This window comes from Orycteropus afer, unplaced genomic scaffold, assembly GCF_000298275.1.
Source record: "Orycteropus afer afer isolate SDZICR_OR568_19922 unplaced genomic scaffold, OryAfe1.0 scaffold00132, whole genome shotgun sequence".
NCBI classification, from domain to species: Eukaryota; Metazoa; Chordata; class Mammalia; order Tubulidentata; family Orycteropodidae; genus Orycteropus; species Orycteropus afer.
Window position 1 is genome coordinate 1,079,710 of NW_006921719.1, and position 17,262 is coordinate 1,096,971.

Here is a 17,262-nt window from a genome sequence, read left to right on the forward strand (position 1 = left end):
TACCATGGCTTGGGTCAGGTGCACCTTAGTCTTCAAAGTGTCACTTTTGCTTCTTAACACTTTAAAGAGGTCTTTTGCAGCAGATTTTCCCAGTGCAATATGACATCTGATTTCCTGATTGTTGCTTCCATGAGTGTTGACTGTGAATCCAAGTGAAAGGAAACCCTGACAACTGCAATCTGTCCTCCATTTATCATGATGTTGCTTTATTGGTCCAATTGTGAGGATTTCTGTTTTCTTTATGTTGAGGTGTAATCCATACTAAAGACTGTAGTCTTTGCACTGAGACTATGGCCCCTAGCTGCCTTTCAGGTCTGGAACTGAACCCACAACTGTGGTTTCCAGCCAAACAAAGTACAGGCATGTGAGTTAAACATTTACCTCAAGTAGACACATGCCCTGGAGAGAACAATCATGGGAGAAGGAAGGGCTGCTTATGCACAGGGAGATAGCTCAGGGTGCAGAAGAGTATGAAGGGATGGACACTGGGAGGAGGTAACTATGGGGAGGAAGTGGGAGGGGAGCTGCTGCATTGTAAATTTTGGTCAATGACATGAGACAAAGTATATGTGAACTGCTGTATGAAAAGTGAATTTACTCTGTAAATCTTCACCCAAATCCTAAAAAAAAAAAAAAAAAAAAAAGACTGTAGTCTTTGATCTTCATCAGTAAGTGCTTCAAGTCATCTTCACTTTCAGCAAACAAGGTTGTGTCATCTGCATCTCACAGGTAGTTAATGGTTCTTTCCTCCAATCCTGATGCTGCATTCTTCTTCATATAGTCCAGCTTTCCTTATATATATTGACTACTAATTATGTGGTAGGTACCATGGCATATAAAAACGTGGTTAGGCATGATTAGTATTAGGAATTTAGGGGACGTGAATCTTAGTATTCATTTTATCTCCCCTCCAGGATTTGGAAAAACGGACAATACATCCAAAATCACTAGCCAATAAAAAAGTGGGGTACTCATTTAATTAATCTGTGTAAACACCCTTCATCCCCATACAGGGCTCTCTAGTAAACTAAATTAGAGAAAATTCCAGATTTCTAGATCTTAGGACCTGAATGCTCAAGTGTGTCTGCCAAGGTGTATGCACTGGTATATGCCTGTATGCACTGGTCCTGCACACAGGCCTCCCTCACAAACTCAATTTAAGGTGACTAGAGACGGGATGGTGGAGAAGGTGAAAGGTGAACCTGGGGAAGGGATAGGGTGATGGGGGTGGGTTCTGCCCAGGTGTTCTTGTGTATGGGAACAAAATATACCAGAGAGCAAGAGGACATGCTGGGTAAGGGCAGTGACCATTACACAGTGATCCTGCTCCCTAGTGAATATGTCAGGCTCTCATCCATCACCTACGAGGATGAGTGAATCAGGGGAAAAGAGAGGTGGGCAAACATTTTCCAGATAGAAATCTTTCTCCTTTAGAAGAAAAAGGAAGCCAATGAAGGGTGATATTTGGATATGTATAGAAAGATTACCTGAGATTGAAAGGCTCCATCTGTGAACACAAAAATAAAACAGAAGGACACCACTGCTCCAGAGGAGAAATGCATTAGAGCAGTAAATGCCCATACTGACCACCAGATGGTAATATAGACCAAACGTAGCTTGGTTGTTGGTCCAAGCAATCTGGGTCCAGGAGGGAGTTGAAAGTTGTGTATCAAAATCCAGAGTGTCCATACTGTTCTCTTAAACCTGCTTAAAGCATAGGTAGTAGATGCATCTTTTAGAACAGGGAAGAGAGGAAGTCAAGGATGTTCCCCCAATCCTTTTTTGCCCCAACCTCCGTCAGTGTTACCTTTCCTGCCCAAATCCTCAAGCAGTTCTCTATTGGCATCTAGTTCATTCATTTAATAAATATTTATCAAATACTTAAGTGCTGGCTTTACACCAGGCACTGAGGATATAAAAACAAATGCACAAGTGGTCAAGCCATTTTCTCCAGTAACTACACAGGCACATACAAACAGCCCTCCTCTATCAGGTTATTACAGTAACAAACAACCCTCAAATCTCAGTAATTTAATACAACAAAAATTTACTTTTTGCTCATGTTACATGTCCAGCACAGGTCAACCGAGGGTCTGCTCCACAGAGTCACCTAAACTTATGGCAGTTCCATCATCTTTTAGCTGCATAGTCAGTAGTTGCACCAGTGTAAAGAAAGTGAGTGGAGAATGAGATTGGCTTTTCATTACCTCAGCCTGGAAATCACACACACTACTTACATTTCATTGGTCAGAACTAATCCTATGACCCCACCTAACTGTCCCTGGAATATTTATTGAACAGTAACATTGGGCAGATATATTGCATTGGGCAAATGTGCTGGAAAAGACCTCTTTAAAGTGTTCAAAAGCAAAGAGGTCACTTTGAGGACTAAGGTGTACCTGATCCAAGCCATGGTATTTTCAATTGCCTCATAGGCATGCAAAAGCTGGACAATGAATAAGGAAGACTGATGAGTTGATGCCTTTGAATGATGGTGTGAAGAACATTGAATATACCACAGTCTGCCAGCAGGACAAACAAATCTGTCACGGAAGAAGTACAGCTAGAATGCTCCTTAGAAGCTGGGATGGCGAGACTTTGTCTCATGTACTTCGGACGACATGTTATCAGGAGGGACCAGACCTAGGAAAAGGACATCATCATGCTTTGTAAATGATCAGCACAAAAGAGGAAGTCCCTAATAAGATGGATTGACACAGTGGCTCAGTGGGCTCAAACTTAGTGGTGATTGTGAGGATGATGCTGGACTGGGCAGTGTTTCATTCTGTTGTCTGCAGGGTTGCTGAGTGAGAAGCAACTCAACAGCACTTAATAACACCACTATCTCTGCTATAGTTTCTTTACTTTGCTCTTGCTATACCAAAAGTGAAATTGTGATTACCTGTTTGTGATTCTGTAATTCTTTCTGGATTCTACTCTTCAGGAGTAGAGACCTCCTCTTGCCTTTTATGTAGCTTTGGTGCCTAACACAGGGGCAGGTACACTGGTACTCAGTGTTTGTGGAGTAACTGAGTGTTTGTGGAGTGAATGAACAAAGGCAGAAAGTAAAGGTAACCTAAAGGAAGGTGGAGGTAGTACCTGGAAGTATCAGCTTAGGAGGAGTTACCCTCCCTGAACAAAACAAAAAATTAAACAGGGATGGCCAAGAAAACAATCCTATCGGTTTTAAAAGCCAAACCCAACCTATTGAACTGAACTCATTACTGGGGCATGAGGCTTCCAGTTACAAGCAAACAGACTACATATGTGGAAAGAAAGGGAAAAAAGGACCCAAGGGGCACCAAATGGCTTTGGAAAAAGCCTCTGATCCCAGAGCAATTTCTGTACCTAGTTAGGGTATGACTGCTCTCTCACAGTAAGTTTTTGGAGCTAAGAAGGTCTTAGGTGCTATATCCTGGGCCATGGAGTCAAGCTTATGCAATTGTTTTTCCTTTGTTGAAAACTGAAAGGAATTAACCCTGTAGAATTGGTGCTTGTTTAGAAAGTTGTCAGTTTTATGGGCCTCAGTTTGCAAAATAAAGGCACTATGAGTTATAGGTGGGGTGACTATCCACTCAGGTTTGTACCTGTGGTCCTAGTTAATTTATCAATAGCATCCCTTACCATTCACTCTCAACTGTTTCTGTTTGGATGATGAACTGCAAGGTCATTTAAGTTACAAGCAACACATAACTGGCTGAAAAAAAGTGACCTGGGGGGTCCTAAAAAGGGATAGAGGAACAAATATTTCTAAGTTGACTGTACACACCCAGCTTCTTCTGCTGGGTTGGACATCTAAAGAAGACTATTTTAGGACTAAGAGGTGGGGCGTTTTATTCAGTCTTACCACTTCCTGAAGAACAGGGTCTAGGGAAAAGGAAAAGGGGTTGGGGGTAGGAGTGAGCGTGGACTCTTCTTCCAGCCCTTTGCTGCCTTCCAGACCTTAGAAAATCATTTAAGGAATCTGAGTATCAGTTTCCTTATCTGTGAAATGGGGATAATGTTTACCTCCATAGGTTGTTACTCTTATTTAACAGTGACCACTATTATTCTGTTCTATGAACACAGAAACAGGTTATGAGAGAGCCTACTGTGCTGATCAAGGCTTGTAATTGTAACAGCCACTAAGTACGAGCCAGGCACTTGAATCAATCAAGTGTTGAAATACTCATGTATCTGATTTAGAGATGAGAAAATGGATATTTGGAGAGAGAACTTGCACAAAGTCACACAACTCAAATGGCTGGGGTAAGACTGACCTCAGGAAGACTGATTCAAAACCTGTGCTCTACCTACACATATAAAGTACATTTAGTTAAATAGAAGAAGTGGCAATTATCTCGTTCCTCTTTCAGATTCTAAATCAAGTGCTCTTTTCGTTACCTGGCACAGCCCCACAGAAACCCGCGGTGGAAGAGGATCAAACACAACAAAGGACAGGGGGAGAGCTGGGAAAATCAGATGTCCCGCAAAGAGAAATTACTGAACCCCAGCAGATCACCAAGGGATGGTGTCGGGTGTGCTCCTCCCTTCACCCCAAGAAACAGGTCACCTTTTAGACGTGTTCTTTTTACGGGGAGGAAAGCATGGAGCCCCCTCGTCAGGCTAAGCGCTTACGTAAGGCCAACTGACGGCTGCGCCCCGATCTCCCATGGGTGTGCGCAGAGCCCCTAGCCCGGGGCAGGCATCCCTCCTCTCCACTACCCCCGCCTCTCCTCCAAGGACCGCCGGGGAGGCCGGGACCACCGGCCCAACGCCGACAGAGTCCGGGCCAGCGGTGTCCGCGTTGGGCGGCGGCATCCTCCCGCAGCCACCCAGCTTCCCGGGGGAGGAGCAGCGCATCGCGCAAGCATCCGGGAGCGGCGGAGGGGGCGGGAGGAAGGGCGAGAGGAGGAAGCGGGATTTAAACGAAAGGCGGTGACGCCACACAAAAGATTTCTATAGGCTCCAGGGAGGTTACGGCTGAGGCGGCGGCGGCGAGCCCGGGGGCGAGGCGCGGACGCAAAGAGGAAAAGCTTCCAGCAGCACCGGCGGGCGGGCGGCGGCGCACCCACTGCCGCGCTCCGAGGTGAAACCGCTCCGGGAGAGGAAGCGGGTGTTTTCCCCTCTTCGTTTTGGCCCCCGCCCTTCCTTTCAGTTTCTCTCCGCTTGCTCGGAAGTTGGTGGTTGACAAAAATGGTAGGAGCCGGGGCGCGGGCGGGTTGCCGCAGCGCCGCGGGGACCTTCTGAGTTGGCTTGGCCGCAGGGGAGACGCGTGCAGGGGCGTCTGATGAGTGGGGCTCTGGCCCTCGGGAGAGCACAGCCACCACTGACCCAAGACGAGGAGGCGACCGGGATGGACTCGTGCCTACAGCAGGCGGCGGGCCGCAGGGCGCGCGGTCCGGGAGGGCGTGCCGCCTGGGCTCCGGGCCGCACTTTGTAAACTGCGAGGCGGGAAGGGACCGCCGCGGTGCCCGGCACACCCGGGTGTGGCGAACAGGCTAGCGAGCGAGCGAGCCTGCTGCTGTGCGCAATCAGTGCAAGCTCCCGCCCGACTCTGACTCGGCGCGGCAGCGCCAGCGCGGGCCACACCCTCAGTCCTGCAGCCGCCGCCGGCGCCGCTTCCCAAGAGCGGGAGGCAGGAGATGCGCCCGGAGCGGCAGCGCGTCCCAAAGCTCCAACCCGGGCCACTGTCGCGGAAAAGTGCCTCTTTGCGGGGTCACGGCGCCTGAAGCCCACGTGCACCGCGGAGCCGAGGCGGCCTCGCGCGCGGCGGCTGACAGTAAAAGCCGCCTGGGCCGCCGCCCGCGCTCCTCCCGAGGAAAGGATTTTGATTTCAAAGAAAGGAAGGAAGGAAAGACAACTCCCAGCTTCCCCGTCCCGCCCTCTCGGCAGCCAGGCCGGGCCATGCCCAGGAAGGAGGTGGCGGCCCAGAAGAGGGGACTTTCCTGGCAACACGGCGGCGAGGAGCGCGGACTGTGAGTTTGCCCTGCCCTGGTTCATGCTTCCTGCAAGTCCTCCAGGAGGCCGGACACCACAGCCCCGCCTCGCGTCCCGAAGAGCCTCTTGCGTTTCCTGGCCCTCTGTCCGGCCCCGCACCGCCCAGGCTCTGGCCGCCGCAGCTCAGTGCCCTCCGCCCGGGGCGGTGGATGGCATGATGGTTCGGGGAAGGCACCACAGCCTTGGCCTTCTCAGTCGCGACAGCCGCGGGGGCGGTGGTAGTGGCAGTGGCGGCGGTAGCGGGCTCCCCAGCGGCATGCCAGTGCCCCCCGGGCGCGATGGCTAGCGGCAGCGCTGGGAAGCCCACCGGCGAGGCGGCTTCTCCGGCTCCTGTGAGCACCGTCGGCGGGGCCAGCTCGCACCCAAGGAAGAGGCTGGTGTCTGTCTGCGACCACTGCAAAGGCAAAATGCAGCTGGTAGCAGACTTACTGCTGCTGTCAAGCGAGGCGCGTCCTGTGCTGTTCGAGGGCCTCACCTCCTCCTGTGCTGGCGCCGAGTCCTTCGAGCAGTGCCGGGACACCATCATCGCGCGCACCAAGGGGCTCTCCATTCTTACCCACGATGTGCAAAGCCAACTCAACATGGGCCGCTTTGGAGAGGCAGGGGACAGCTTGGTGGAGCTGGGCGACCTGGTGGTGTCGCTAACCGAATGCTCCGCCCATGCAGCCTACCTGGCAGCCGTGGCCACGCCGGGTGCGCAACCCGCGCAGCCGGGCCTGGTGGACCGCTATAGAGTGACGCGCTGCCGCCATGAAGTGGAGCAGGGCTGTGCGTTGCTTCGAGCCACGCCGCTGGCCGACATGACGCCGCAGCTGCTGCTGGAGGTGTCGCAGGGCCTGTCACGCAACCTCAAGTTCCTGACGGACGCGTGTGCCCTGGCCAGCGACAAGTCTCGGGACCGCTTTTCACGCGAGCAGTTCAAGCTGGGCGTCAAGTGCATGAGCACGAGCGCATCAGCGCTGCTGGCTTGTGTGCGGGAGGTGAAGGCGGCACCCAGCGAGCTGGCACGCAGCCGCTGCGCTCTCTTCAGTGGGCCACTGGTGCAGGCTGTGAGCGCCCTGGTGGGCTTTGCCACCGAGCCGCAGTTCCTGGGTCGCGCGGCCGCTGTGAGCGCTGAGGGCAAGGCGGTGCAGACCGCTATCTTGGGCGGTGCCATGAGCGTGGTGTCAGCCTGCGTGCTCCTGACCCAGTGCCTCAGGGATCTGGCGCAGTACCCCGATGGGGGCGCCAAGATGTCGGACCACAGGGAGAGGCTGAGGAATTCGGCCTGCGCCGTGTCTGAAGGCTGCACCCTGCTATCTCAGGCTTTAAGGGAGAGGTCTTCGCCCAGGACTTTACCGCCAGTGAATTCCAATTCTGTGAATTAGTTCCCCCCCATACTCCTTCTTCCGTCCTAGACTAAAGGAAGATACTTTACTTTCTGCCCCTCTCCATTTATACCAAAGAATCATAGGTGAAGCCCCTTCCCACCCCATCCCCTGTGTTCATACTCAAGAGGAATCTTCCAAGAGGCAGGGCCTTGCACAAAACTTACACACTCAGAGGGCCCAGACGCCCACCAGCCCATACACAAGTAGGGACTGGGACATAAATGTGTAGTTATTCACCCCAACCCCAGCCCATCTTCCGGAATTTCACAACCAAATTTCATTAATTGGGCAGGAAGGAGGTCATGGGTCCATTTCTTTCTTTTTTTTTTTTAATTAAAAAAAATGGTTACCTCAGTTTTCACTCGTTAGACTTGGATGTAGCTACCTTTTTTGTATGTATTTTTTTTTTTTAAGCAATCGTGTTGGATTAGGAGTATAATTGGTGTGGAAAGAGTATGACTTTGTCATGTGATTTGCAAATGGGGGGAAAGCTACTGTGAGTGTGTGGTTTTTTTTTTTTTTTTAATTTACACTATAAAGAGTGATTTTTTTCCCCCAATGTCAAGTTTTTACCTTGCATGTACTGGAGTATTTATTTCATCTATTAAAATGTTATGTTTCTCAGATGGCTTTTTGCAATTATTGTTGATTTCAATAATTGTGATTTTGCATGCTGCATGTCATCTATGGAAGAAAACTTGAGTCTCCTTCAGTAGCAGTGAGGTGCTGTGTTCATGTAAACCAGGTCCCAGCTTCCCACCCCTTTAAACTTTTTCCTCAAGATTTACTCCTTTGAACTTGTCTGGAACTGGAGAGGACTGTGTGTTTAACATTCTCTGTATAAAGGCAGGTGACATACATGTGACTGGATCATGTATAGTGCTGAGGACCTGGGCTGGTAGTCGGGCTTTGCGGTCTTTCTAGTTTCTTGCGGAAACTAATTTAGCTCCCTTTGTTTCCACTCATTTTCCTGTCATAACAAACAGTGGTTCAGGCTGACCAAAGTCTGATTAGTGTTGTGCCTTTTTCAGATTAAGGCTCTTTCTAACCCTGTGTGGCATGCCAGATTAGATGATCTATGTGTGAAACTGCAGAAGTACTGTAGTACATGAAGTAATACTGTTTAGTGTCTTTTATATAGACAGATCTATTCATGCAAGATCCAAGTACTCATGATTGTAGAAAAAAGGTATAGAGTATTCTAGACTGTTTAACAGAAGGAGAGTTATTCTGGAAAATATATTAAGAACTTTCTAGAACAGCAGTTTAATTGCAGGCAGAGGGTGTATTTTTGTGAACTTGATGGAAGATATGCCTTGGTTGATTGCATGTTGGAAGAATGCTTTGTTAATTGGAATTTGGACTTATTATAATGCAGTTTGTCCATTCCACAGACGTTTTAAGAAATTTTGAGGGTGTATGGTTTTGCTGAAGTTGAAGTTTTGAACACTTTCCCACTGAAAGACAAATTTATTTGGAGTGATATTACAATGCTTGTGCTGGAAGAGCCACATACATGCTTTAAATTTGTTTAGTTTACACATTTCTTGGGATTTGTTGTGCCTAAAATTTTGCAGTTCCCACAAATCTGATGATTTAAAAAACAATTATTGTAGTATATGAGAAATCAAAAATCTGTATTCATTGCTTACTTAATTGAATGGCTATTTCTGTTATGAGAACATCAAAATCAACATGCAAAATGTTTTTCAACCCATGTTAGGTAAGACTGGGACAGTTTAGCTGCTTGAATTCAAAAATTTGAAGAATTTTGCAGAAATAGTGTACATACATTTTCTTAAAAATGGTTAGAGGGAACAGTTGTATATCTGTCTTAAGTCCTTAAGCCTTTAAAAAATGAGAATGACCTTGAGAATGTTACTCTTCTCTTTCTATCCCTCTTTAAAGGATGGATCAGGTTCAGGAATTACTTTGGGGATGAGATGGTGGGGAGGGAAGCTCGACCTTTGTGCCAGTAACACTTCTGAATGTATATAGGAACTTTTACTTACGTATTGAATTTACACAGGTAATGATAGAATTTGTAATTATATAGTTCATTTAGCCTGTGCAGATCATAAGTAGTAAACTGTAAGGAACTGCCCTGCCCCATAGGGTTTCCATAGCTATAAATTGTTAAGGAAGCGGACTGCCACATCTTTTACTCACAGAGTATCTGGTGGAATCCAATGCTGATCTTTTGGTTAGCAGCCGAGCACTTTAATCATTGTGCCACCAGGACTCCTCTGCAAGGAACTAACACAAAGTAAAATAAGAGCCAGAAATTTGTGAATTTGGTGTTTGATTAAGAAGAAAAGAATTGCCAATTTTTCCTTGCACTTACTTGTTCCTTGCAGAAATAATTTTCAAGGATAATTTGAGCCCCTCCAAAAAAAATTTCTCTTTCCCTGTCTGCTTAGGTGAAGTTAACTAGCTAGTCACCAAATTAATTTTAAAGCCTCTTTTTCTCTTAGCCAAATATTTCTCAAATATTGCACTCATATTTTTGTATATGATAGATTTTGAGTTATAATATTAAAAATCTCTAACCTTTTAAGTTGTTAAAAAGTTTCAGACTTTTAAGAAATTTGAAGTTAACTTCTTTTTTTTCTTCTGTCTCTAAGATAAAAAAAAAGTTTAGGATTTCTCTTCCAGCAGGTGGCTTGAAATGAATTCTGCTTGTCTTTTCTCAGATAATTAAAGAAAACCAGAGTGAGGAACTCACAGTAGTTCTGTGTCTATGTTGCTTGGCTAGGCAAGGGTTTTGGATACAGGTCTTTGATGTTTAACTTTCTTCAGTTGTAACAGGACCACTGGTGGTATAGTGGTTAAAAGCTCAGCCATTAACCAAAAGGTCAGCAATTCAAACCCACCAGCTACTTTGTGGGAGAGAAGACCTGGGAATCTGCTCCCATGAAGATTTCAGCCTAGGAAACCCTGTGGAGGAGTTCTTTTCTGCCCTGTGCAGTCACTATGAATTGGAATAGACTTGATGGTACAGAAAAATAACATATGTACCAAGTTGCTAAACCTGTTTCTTCAACAACCCTTGGCTTTTAAAAAGGAGAATCTCAAACCTATTTCATTGGATTTAATAAGGTCAGCAGAGACAGTGATTCCAGGAATAAAATCAGGGTGGCCTGATTTTTTTTTTTTAACTTTTAATTAAGTCACGCTAGAGTTAATTTAAGACATCAGTCCTTGGGCGCTTCTGACTTCTGAGGGCAAGTTTTCTAACACAGGCTTAATGTGTACCATCCCAACCAGGGCATGTTAAGTACCTCCTTCCTTTGAATGATTAAGGGAGAAGGAAATCATTATGACTAAGCCGTTATTTATGACAGTCAACCCAAGTAACTGGGACCAAACAAGCTTTCACGCAAAACTTAGGAGAAAAAACACAACTCCGTTGTTCCTTGGCTCTTTGAAGCTTGCCTTTTCTCTATTCTAGGTTGATGTCAGAAATACTAGAAATGGAAAAAATAATTACATACATATATATGTATACCGAAAATAAAATACACGTATATATGTATATATATATTTGTGTGTGTGTGTGTGTGTATATATATATATATATATATATCTGCAATCACTACACTCATCTCCACCTTAGTCTTTTTCTAATTTAGAGTCATGTTTTTCAAAAATTACCTGAAGTGTTTTATAATTCTGGAAGCATCTGTTCCATCTGATTGGTTATTTTACAGGCTTATTTTTTTCATAAATTGGCATAGATCTAAAATATTTGGCAGTTTGAAACAGCTAATTTTAACAGAAGCACCTGTTTCTCAGAATGAATGTGACTATGGTAACTTGCGGATCGGCCCGAAGATTTGAAAAATGGCTACCAAAGTCCCTTCTAAGCAGGACCCAGTGAACGGGAGAGGAAAACATAAAGCCTTAGGGGCTCTTTAACTTGTGGCAAGTTTCCAACAACTGGAAGAACCCGTAAGGAGGCCATCTCCACATTACCTATGTGGACATAAATAATTGTGTTCCCTCTAGGCCAAGTCTTGTTTTGATTTAAAAAAAAAAAAAAAGGTTTTGGAGGAATATTATGAAATGAGTTGGCCCCCTTTTACCTACATGGGGTTTTTCTTCAGGGTAGTTTGGATAGGTGAGTTGTTTGCTTCCATTTCTCTGCAAGTATATATAACTGTCTAGATATTTTTAAAGTGTGCTACTAGTGTCTATAATAGGGATTGATTTAACTGTAAACCCCATAAGATCAGAGGCTATAGAGCCTGGCATTTATGAAACTTTTTTGAAATGAATGTGTGTATATGATGCTTGCAGCAAGTGTTCATAAGCAAGTCGTAAACTTGTTCCTGGAAATGACAAGTTATAATAGTCATTCATTCAACAGATACTTATTAGGGGCTGTGTGCCAGGAGACCTTGAGTGGCACAGTAGTTAAGGGCTTGACTACCAGAGGTTCAGCCGCGCACCAGGGTGCTTCTAAAGACAGGCCTGACAGATCTGCTTCCAAAAGGTCATAGCCTTGAAACCCCTAGGAAGCACTACCCTGCACACATAGGGTTGCCATGAGTTAGAATTGACTAGATGGCAACTACCAACTGTGCTGGAGTCCCTGTGTGGTGCATACTGTTATGCACTTGGCTACTAACATTGAGGTTGGACGTTCAAGTCTACCTAGAGTTGCCTTGGAAGAAAGGCCTGACAATCTACTTCTGAAAAATCAGCCATTGAAAACCCAATGGCACACACTTATGCTCTGACACGCATAGGATCACCATGAGTAGAAATTGACTCCATGGCACCTGGTTTTTAACTGCCAGGGACTGCGCTAGGCCCTGGGACACAGCTGTGAGTGGACATGTTCTTCCCCTCACCAAGCTTAGTACTGTCTAAACTCAGTGCTCCTTGAAGTGTGGGCCATGAATGGGCAGCATCAGCATCATCTGAGAGCTAGTTAGAAATCAGATTTCTGGGCCTGATCTTAGGCCTATCTGATCAGAAACTCTGGGGATGGAGCAATCTGTTTTTATCAAACCCTCTCAGATGATTGTGAGGCATGCTTAAATTGGAGAACCACTGGGCTACAAGTTCTGCAGGTTTCTTTTTATTTCCTTGTAATTCTTAAGAGGCAACAGCATTTGCAAATTCTTTGTTTGCCCAGGTATGATCCCCCTCATTGCCCCTTGGCTGTTATAGTGAGACCTTGAGGCAAATAAAAAAAAAAAAAAAACCCTCTGCTTAGGAGTTGAATCCAATTCATAGCAACCGTATAGACAGAGTACAACTGCCTGCCCTAGGTTGTAAACTTTACCAGAGCAGGAAGCAGGTTGTCACATGTTTTCTCTGGTGCAGCTGATGATGGGTTTGAACCACTGATCTTTAGGTTTGCAGCCAAGCGCTTAGCCACTGTCATCAGGCTCCTCCCTTTAGGTAAAGAGGATAATGTAATCTCTTCTGCCAATTTGGAATCTTTGAGAATCCAGGTTTTTATTTATATGTGTGTGTGTGTTAATAAATAATAAGTTTTCCCAATCTCTTTTACCATCCTTTGAAATGAACTGTAAACTGGCAAATTAACTTTCTGTGCTTTGCCTGTTGTTGACTTTTGTCTGGGAAAATCCAAAACAGCAGTCAACCTAATTAAAAATCAACCCTTTAGCTCTTTGGCTGCCCAAGAAAGATCTCTTTGCAATTTAGTTTGTAAAGTATTACATTCACAAACAAAGCGTACAGACTTTTTCCAAAACCCACTTGAGGGATAACCAGAGTTTGCAATATAGTGTTCTCAGGAAATATGCTGTTTGAGGCCAACCATGCACCAAGAATTAGGCTCATCTTTTAGCGCTTCACTACTCAAAGTGTAAGGAGCTCTGGTAGTATAAGGAGCTATGGTAGTATAGTGCCTAAGGCATTTGACTGCTAACCAGAAGGCTGGAGGTTCAAACCCACCAGCCACTCCTTGGAAGGAAGGTTGGGTAATCTACTTTTGTAGTGATAATGCCTCAGAAACCCAAGGAGGGATCACTGAGTCGCATCTGACTTGATAGCAGTGAGTTTGGGTTTGTTTTTTTTTTTTTGATACTCAAAAAAAAGTACTTTGGTACTCAAAGTATTGTCCAGAGAGGTGGTGTTGGCATCACCCAGGAGTTTGGTGGATGTGCAGAATCCCAGGCCAGACCCAGACCTACCCAACCAGATCTGCTTTTGACAAGATCTCTAGGTGATGTCTGAGAAGCACTGTATTAGGAGATAAATGTAGGAGCCATGACTGAACCATGACTTTATTCTTTACTGCGAGCACTTAGGGATTTATTATGTTTATGTAGGTCTTGATGGTTTATAAAGTGCTTTCATGTGTATTATGTAACTGGGTCCTTAGAGCAGTTTTATGAGTTAGGCAGGTATTATTCATTCTGTGTGTCATCTAAACATGTGTGCCTCTTTTCCTGTTGTAAAAATTAAATAACATATTTATGAATTCCCATGAAGTGCAAGGCCCTGTGGTGAGTTCCTTAGCACTAATTCTTTCTACATAAAGTCATCAAAGATAAAAACCAAAAAACCATGGCCGTTGAGTCAATTCCAACTCATAGCCACACTGTAGGACAGAGTAGAATTGCCCCACAGGGTTTCTGAGGCTGTAAATCTTTATGGAAGCAGACTGCCTCATCTTTCTCCCACAGAGCAGCTGGTGGGTTCAAACCACCAACCTTTTTTGGTTAACTCTTAAACCACTGAGCCACCAGGGCTCTTTTTTACCCAGAAAAATATAAAAGCAAGTTTTCTCCTACTAATCTCGTGTTACTGCTTCTAGCATTATGGCACAGTAAGTATATTGTAGCATCTTCAAGGACGGCCCAAATAATGAGTACAGCTCTATTTTCTGAGTCTTCTCTAAGAAGTGATTTGTATGGCAAACCAGATGTCAAGTTTTTAAAACCATGATGTCAGTCAGACATTTCAGACTTCTGGGAAGAGTTTAAATACTAGTTTAGATTTGGTAGCATAATTTAAAAATGAATCCATTTACTGATTTAAGCAACTTCTAGTTTGGTTTACAAATCTGTTTAAAGGTCTAAGCTCAATCATGTAAAAATTAAATTGTAGATGTTTAGAATTTCATTTGCTTATGTAAATGTATGCGTTGTTCTAAACATTTATTAATAGCATACATGTAAGGAGCCCAGGTGGTGCAAAGTGCTTGGCTGCTAACCAAAAGGTTGGCAGTTCAAACCCACCATCCATCGCAGGGGAAAGATGAGACAATCTTCTTCTATAAAGATTATAGCCTTGGAAACCGTGTGGGCAGTTGTACTCTGCTGTATAGGGTTGCTATAAGTCAACTCCACAGCAATGAGTTTTTGTTTGTTAGTTTTTTTTTAAATCCAGATTATGTTGAAATAGAGGTCTCTAACCCCTATACTAGGAGCTCTGGTAGCATAGTGGCTAAGACACTTGCCTGCTAACCAGATGGCTGGCGGTTCAAACCCACCAGCCACTCCTCGGAAGGAAGGTTGGGCAATCCTACTTCCGTAGTGATACTGCCTCGGAAACCCAAGGAGGGGTCGCTATGAGTCGGGGCAGACTCGACGGCACATAACAACAACAACAACAACAACCCCTATACTAAGGAGCTCTGGTAGCATGGTGCCTAAGGCACTTGACTGCTAACTAGAAGGCTGGCGGTTCAAACCCACCAGCCACTCCTCGGAAGGAAGATGGGGCAATCTACTGCCTCGGAAACTATGAGGGGTCATTATGAGTTGGGTCCGACTCGACGGCACAACAACCCTTATACTAAACTCTATAAAACTCTTTGTTTCAGGACAGGAAATATATCTACTATGCATCCAAGTTTAATGAGCATGCTAGACTTGTAAAAATCTGCTGAAATTAAAGTGTATTATCTAAATGTTAATAGTTTCTTATTTGTTCTAATTTGCCTAAATTTAAGATGGTACTCAAGCTATTGATCAAATTAAAAAGTCACTTATTAGTTACCTTGATTATATTTTTAATCAGCTTTTTTGGAGACCTGGATTGATGTTAAACCTCCAGAAACTATCTACTTTGTAGGAAAACGAGGTCAGTTTAATGCTTAACTGATGCCCTTTAAGTTCCAACGTTTTTTTGTTGATGACCATCAGCTTCCTGTTCTAAAATGAATTGGCAAATCATTGAAGCACTTTTCCTTCAGGTAGAATTTTGGTGTAAAGATTTACCTAAAAGTTTGATTGGCAGCTAGGTTTTTACTTAAATAGTCCTTCTTACAGTAAAAATATTTCTAAAACCTTAAGTATGATTCTAGTTTTATTATCACTTGAATTTAAATTTTGAATTAGGTAAGCATTTTGGGTTATCGTGCTGTGGAAAGTTGTCTGTGGAACTGACAAAAACTGATCATCTGATATTTCACCAGTCTTGATGATGGAGTCTTAGCAATTTCTGTTACACTGTTTCTTTAAATGGAGTCTGTGCTCTGACATTGGACATGTCCTGTGACCAGAGAGAATTCCATGGAAGATGCTTCATATCAAATTCAGATGAGCCCCAATGCATCTAATAATCTAGGGCAAAATAGGAGTTTTCTACCTAGGTTACCCACTATGGAACTGTTGACTTAATAGCTAGTAAATTGCTTTAAAAGATCTATCCTCATAGGTGGCTTCTGTGTTCCAATTCCATCATCCCTTACTTTCTGAAGCTCAACCCAAATTTGCTTGCCCACTAAGGGTTCTGAAAACACTGGTGATTCTTTTTTTTTTTTTTAAAAAAAAAAAAAAAACACTGGCAATTCTTGACTTCACTAGGACTTCTTACCTCAGCCTGAGCAGTCACTGAACACCTGATTGTTACTGTTGGCTGCCATTAAGTAGACCCCAAATCGTTGGGACCACACACAGTGGAATGAAACACTGTCTGGTCCTGCACCATCCCATGATCAGTTATGGATGGACCTTTGCAATCCATAAGGTTTTCATTGACTAATTTTTGGAAGTAGACCTTTCTTCCTAGTCTATCTGAGTCTGGAAGTTGCATTGAAACCTGTTCAGCGTCACAGCATCGCACAAGCCTCCACTGACAGATAGGATGGTGGCCATGCATGAGAGCTACACTAATAAGTGAAACCCAATTCCATGTAGTCAACTTGCTGATAATGATGCTTATTCTATAATTACTAAGTCTAGAACAGTGTCAGGTTTAGCAAAGCTGATGGTAAAATATTTCTGATTTAGGAAACATTCACTAGGTCTGGCACTGTGTCAGGCATGTTGTCTAATTTTCCTTATTTAAAAAGAGATGCTCAAAGTTACACAGTAGTAACTGTTAGAAATGGTCTAGAAGCCCATTCTTCATCTTTCTCAGTGAAATCAGTTTAAGATGCTGTTTGTCATCCAAGGTTGAAGACGTTTTTCAGACACATGTTTCTTTCGTGGTACATGTATATAACTAGAGAAACACAGGCTTGGTAAAGCATAGCTTTCAGAGTACTCACTATTTCAATAACAGGAGTATTAAGTAGGCTTTGTCGTGATACGCCAGAACATCCTCCCTTTTCGATTAGATACATAATTTTAGCATCATGGGGGTTGACTTTTTTTTCTTAGACATATGCAGGTTGTTTACTAGATACACTACAGACTTTACGATACTGCATTTAACATTTTTAAATGTTAAAAAACAAGCCTATTCGATCTTTTTTTCCATGTAAATGTGACCATGATTTCTGTATGACGGGAACTTCTATGTATTGTCAAATCTCAGGGTTGAAGATGTTTTTAATATAGTTTGAGGGGTGAACTGTGCAGGGTCCCTTGGGAGCTCATTTAGATTTTGTGAAGGACTTCCTAATTGCCTAACCTAAATTGTTCCTCCTACATTGTTTTGGCCCCTTTTTCTTTTCCTGGCTGAGAAGAAATGGCTCACCCAC

The 17,262-nt window shown here is 44.3% G+C and overlaps 1 protein-coding gene across 1 annotated transcript; it reads left to right on the forward strand.

The window, feature by feature from the left end:
* The first annotated feature begins 6,257 nt into the window (after window positions 1-6,257).
* Window positions 6,258-7,346, forward strand: TLNRD1 (talin rod domain containing 1). The gene has a single exon (XM_007945091.2). The coding sequence runs from the start codon at window positions 6,258-6,260 to the stop codon at window positions 7,344-7,346; it is 1,089 nt and encodes a 362-aa protein (XP_007943282.1).
* The last annotated feature ends 9,916 nt before the right edge of the window (window positions 7,347-17,262 follow it).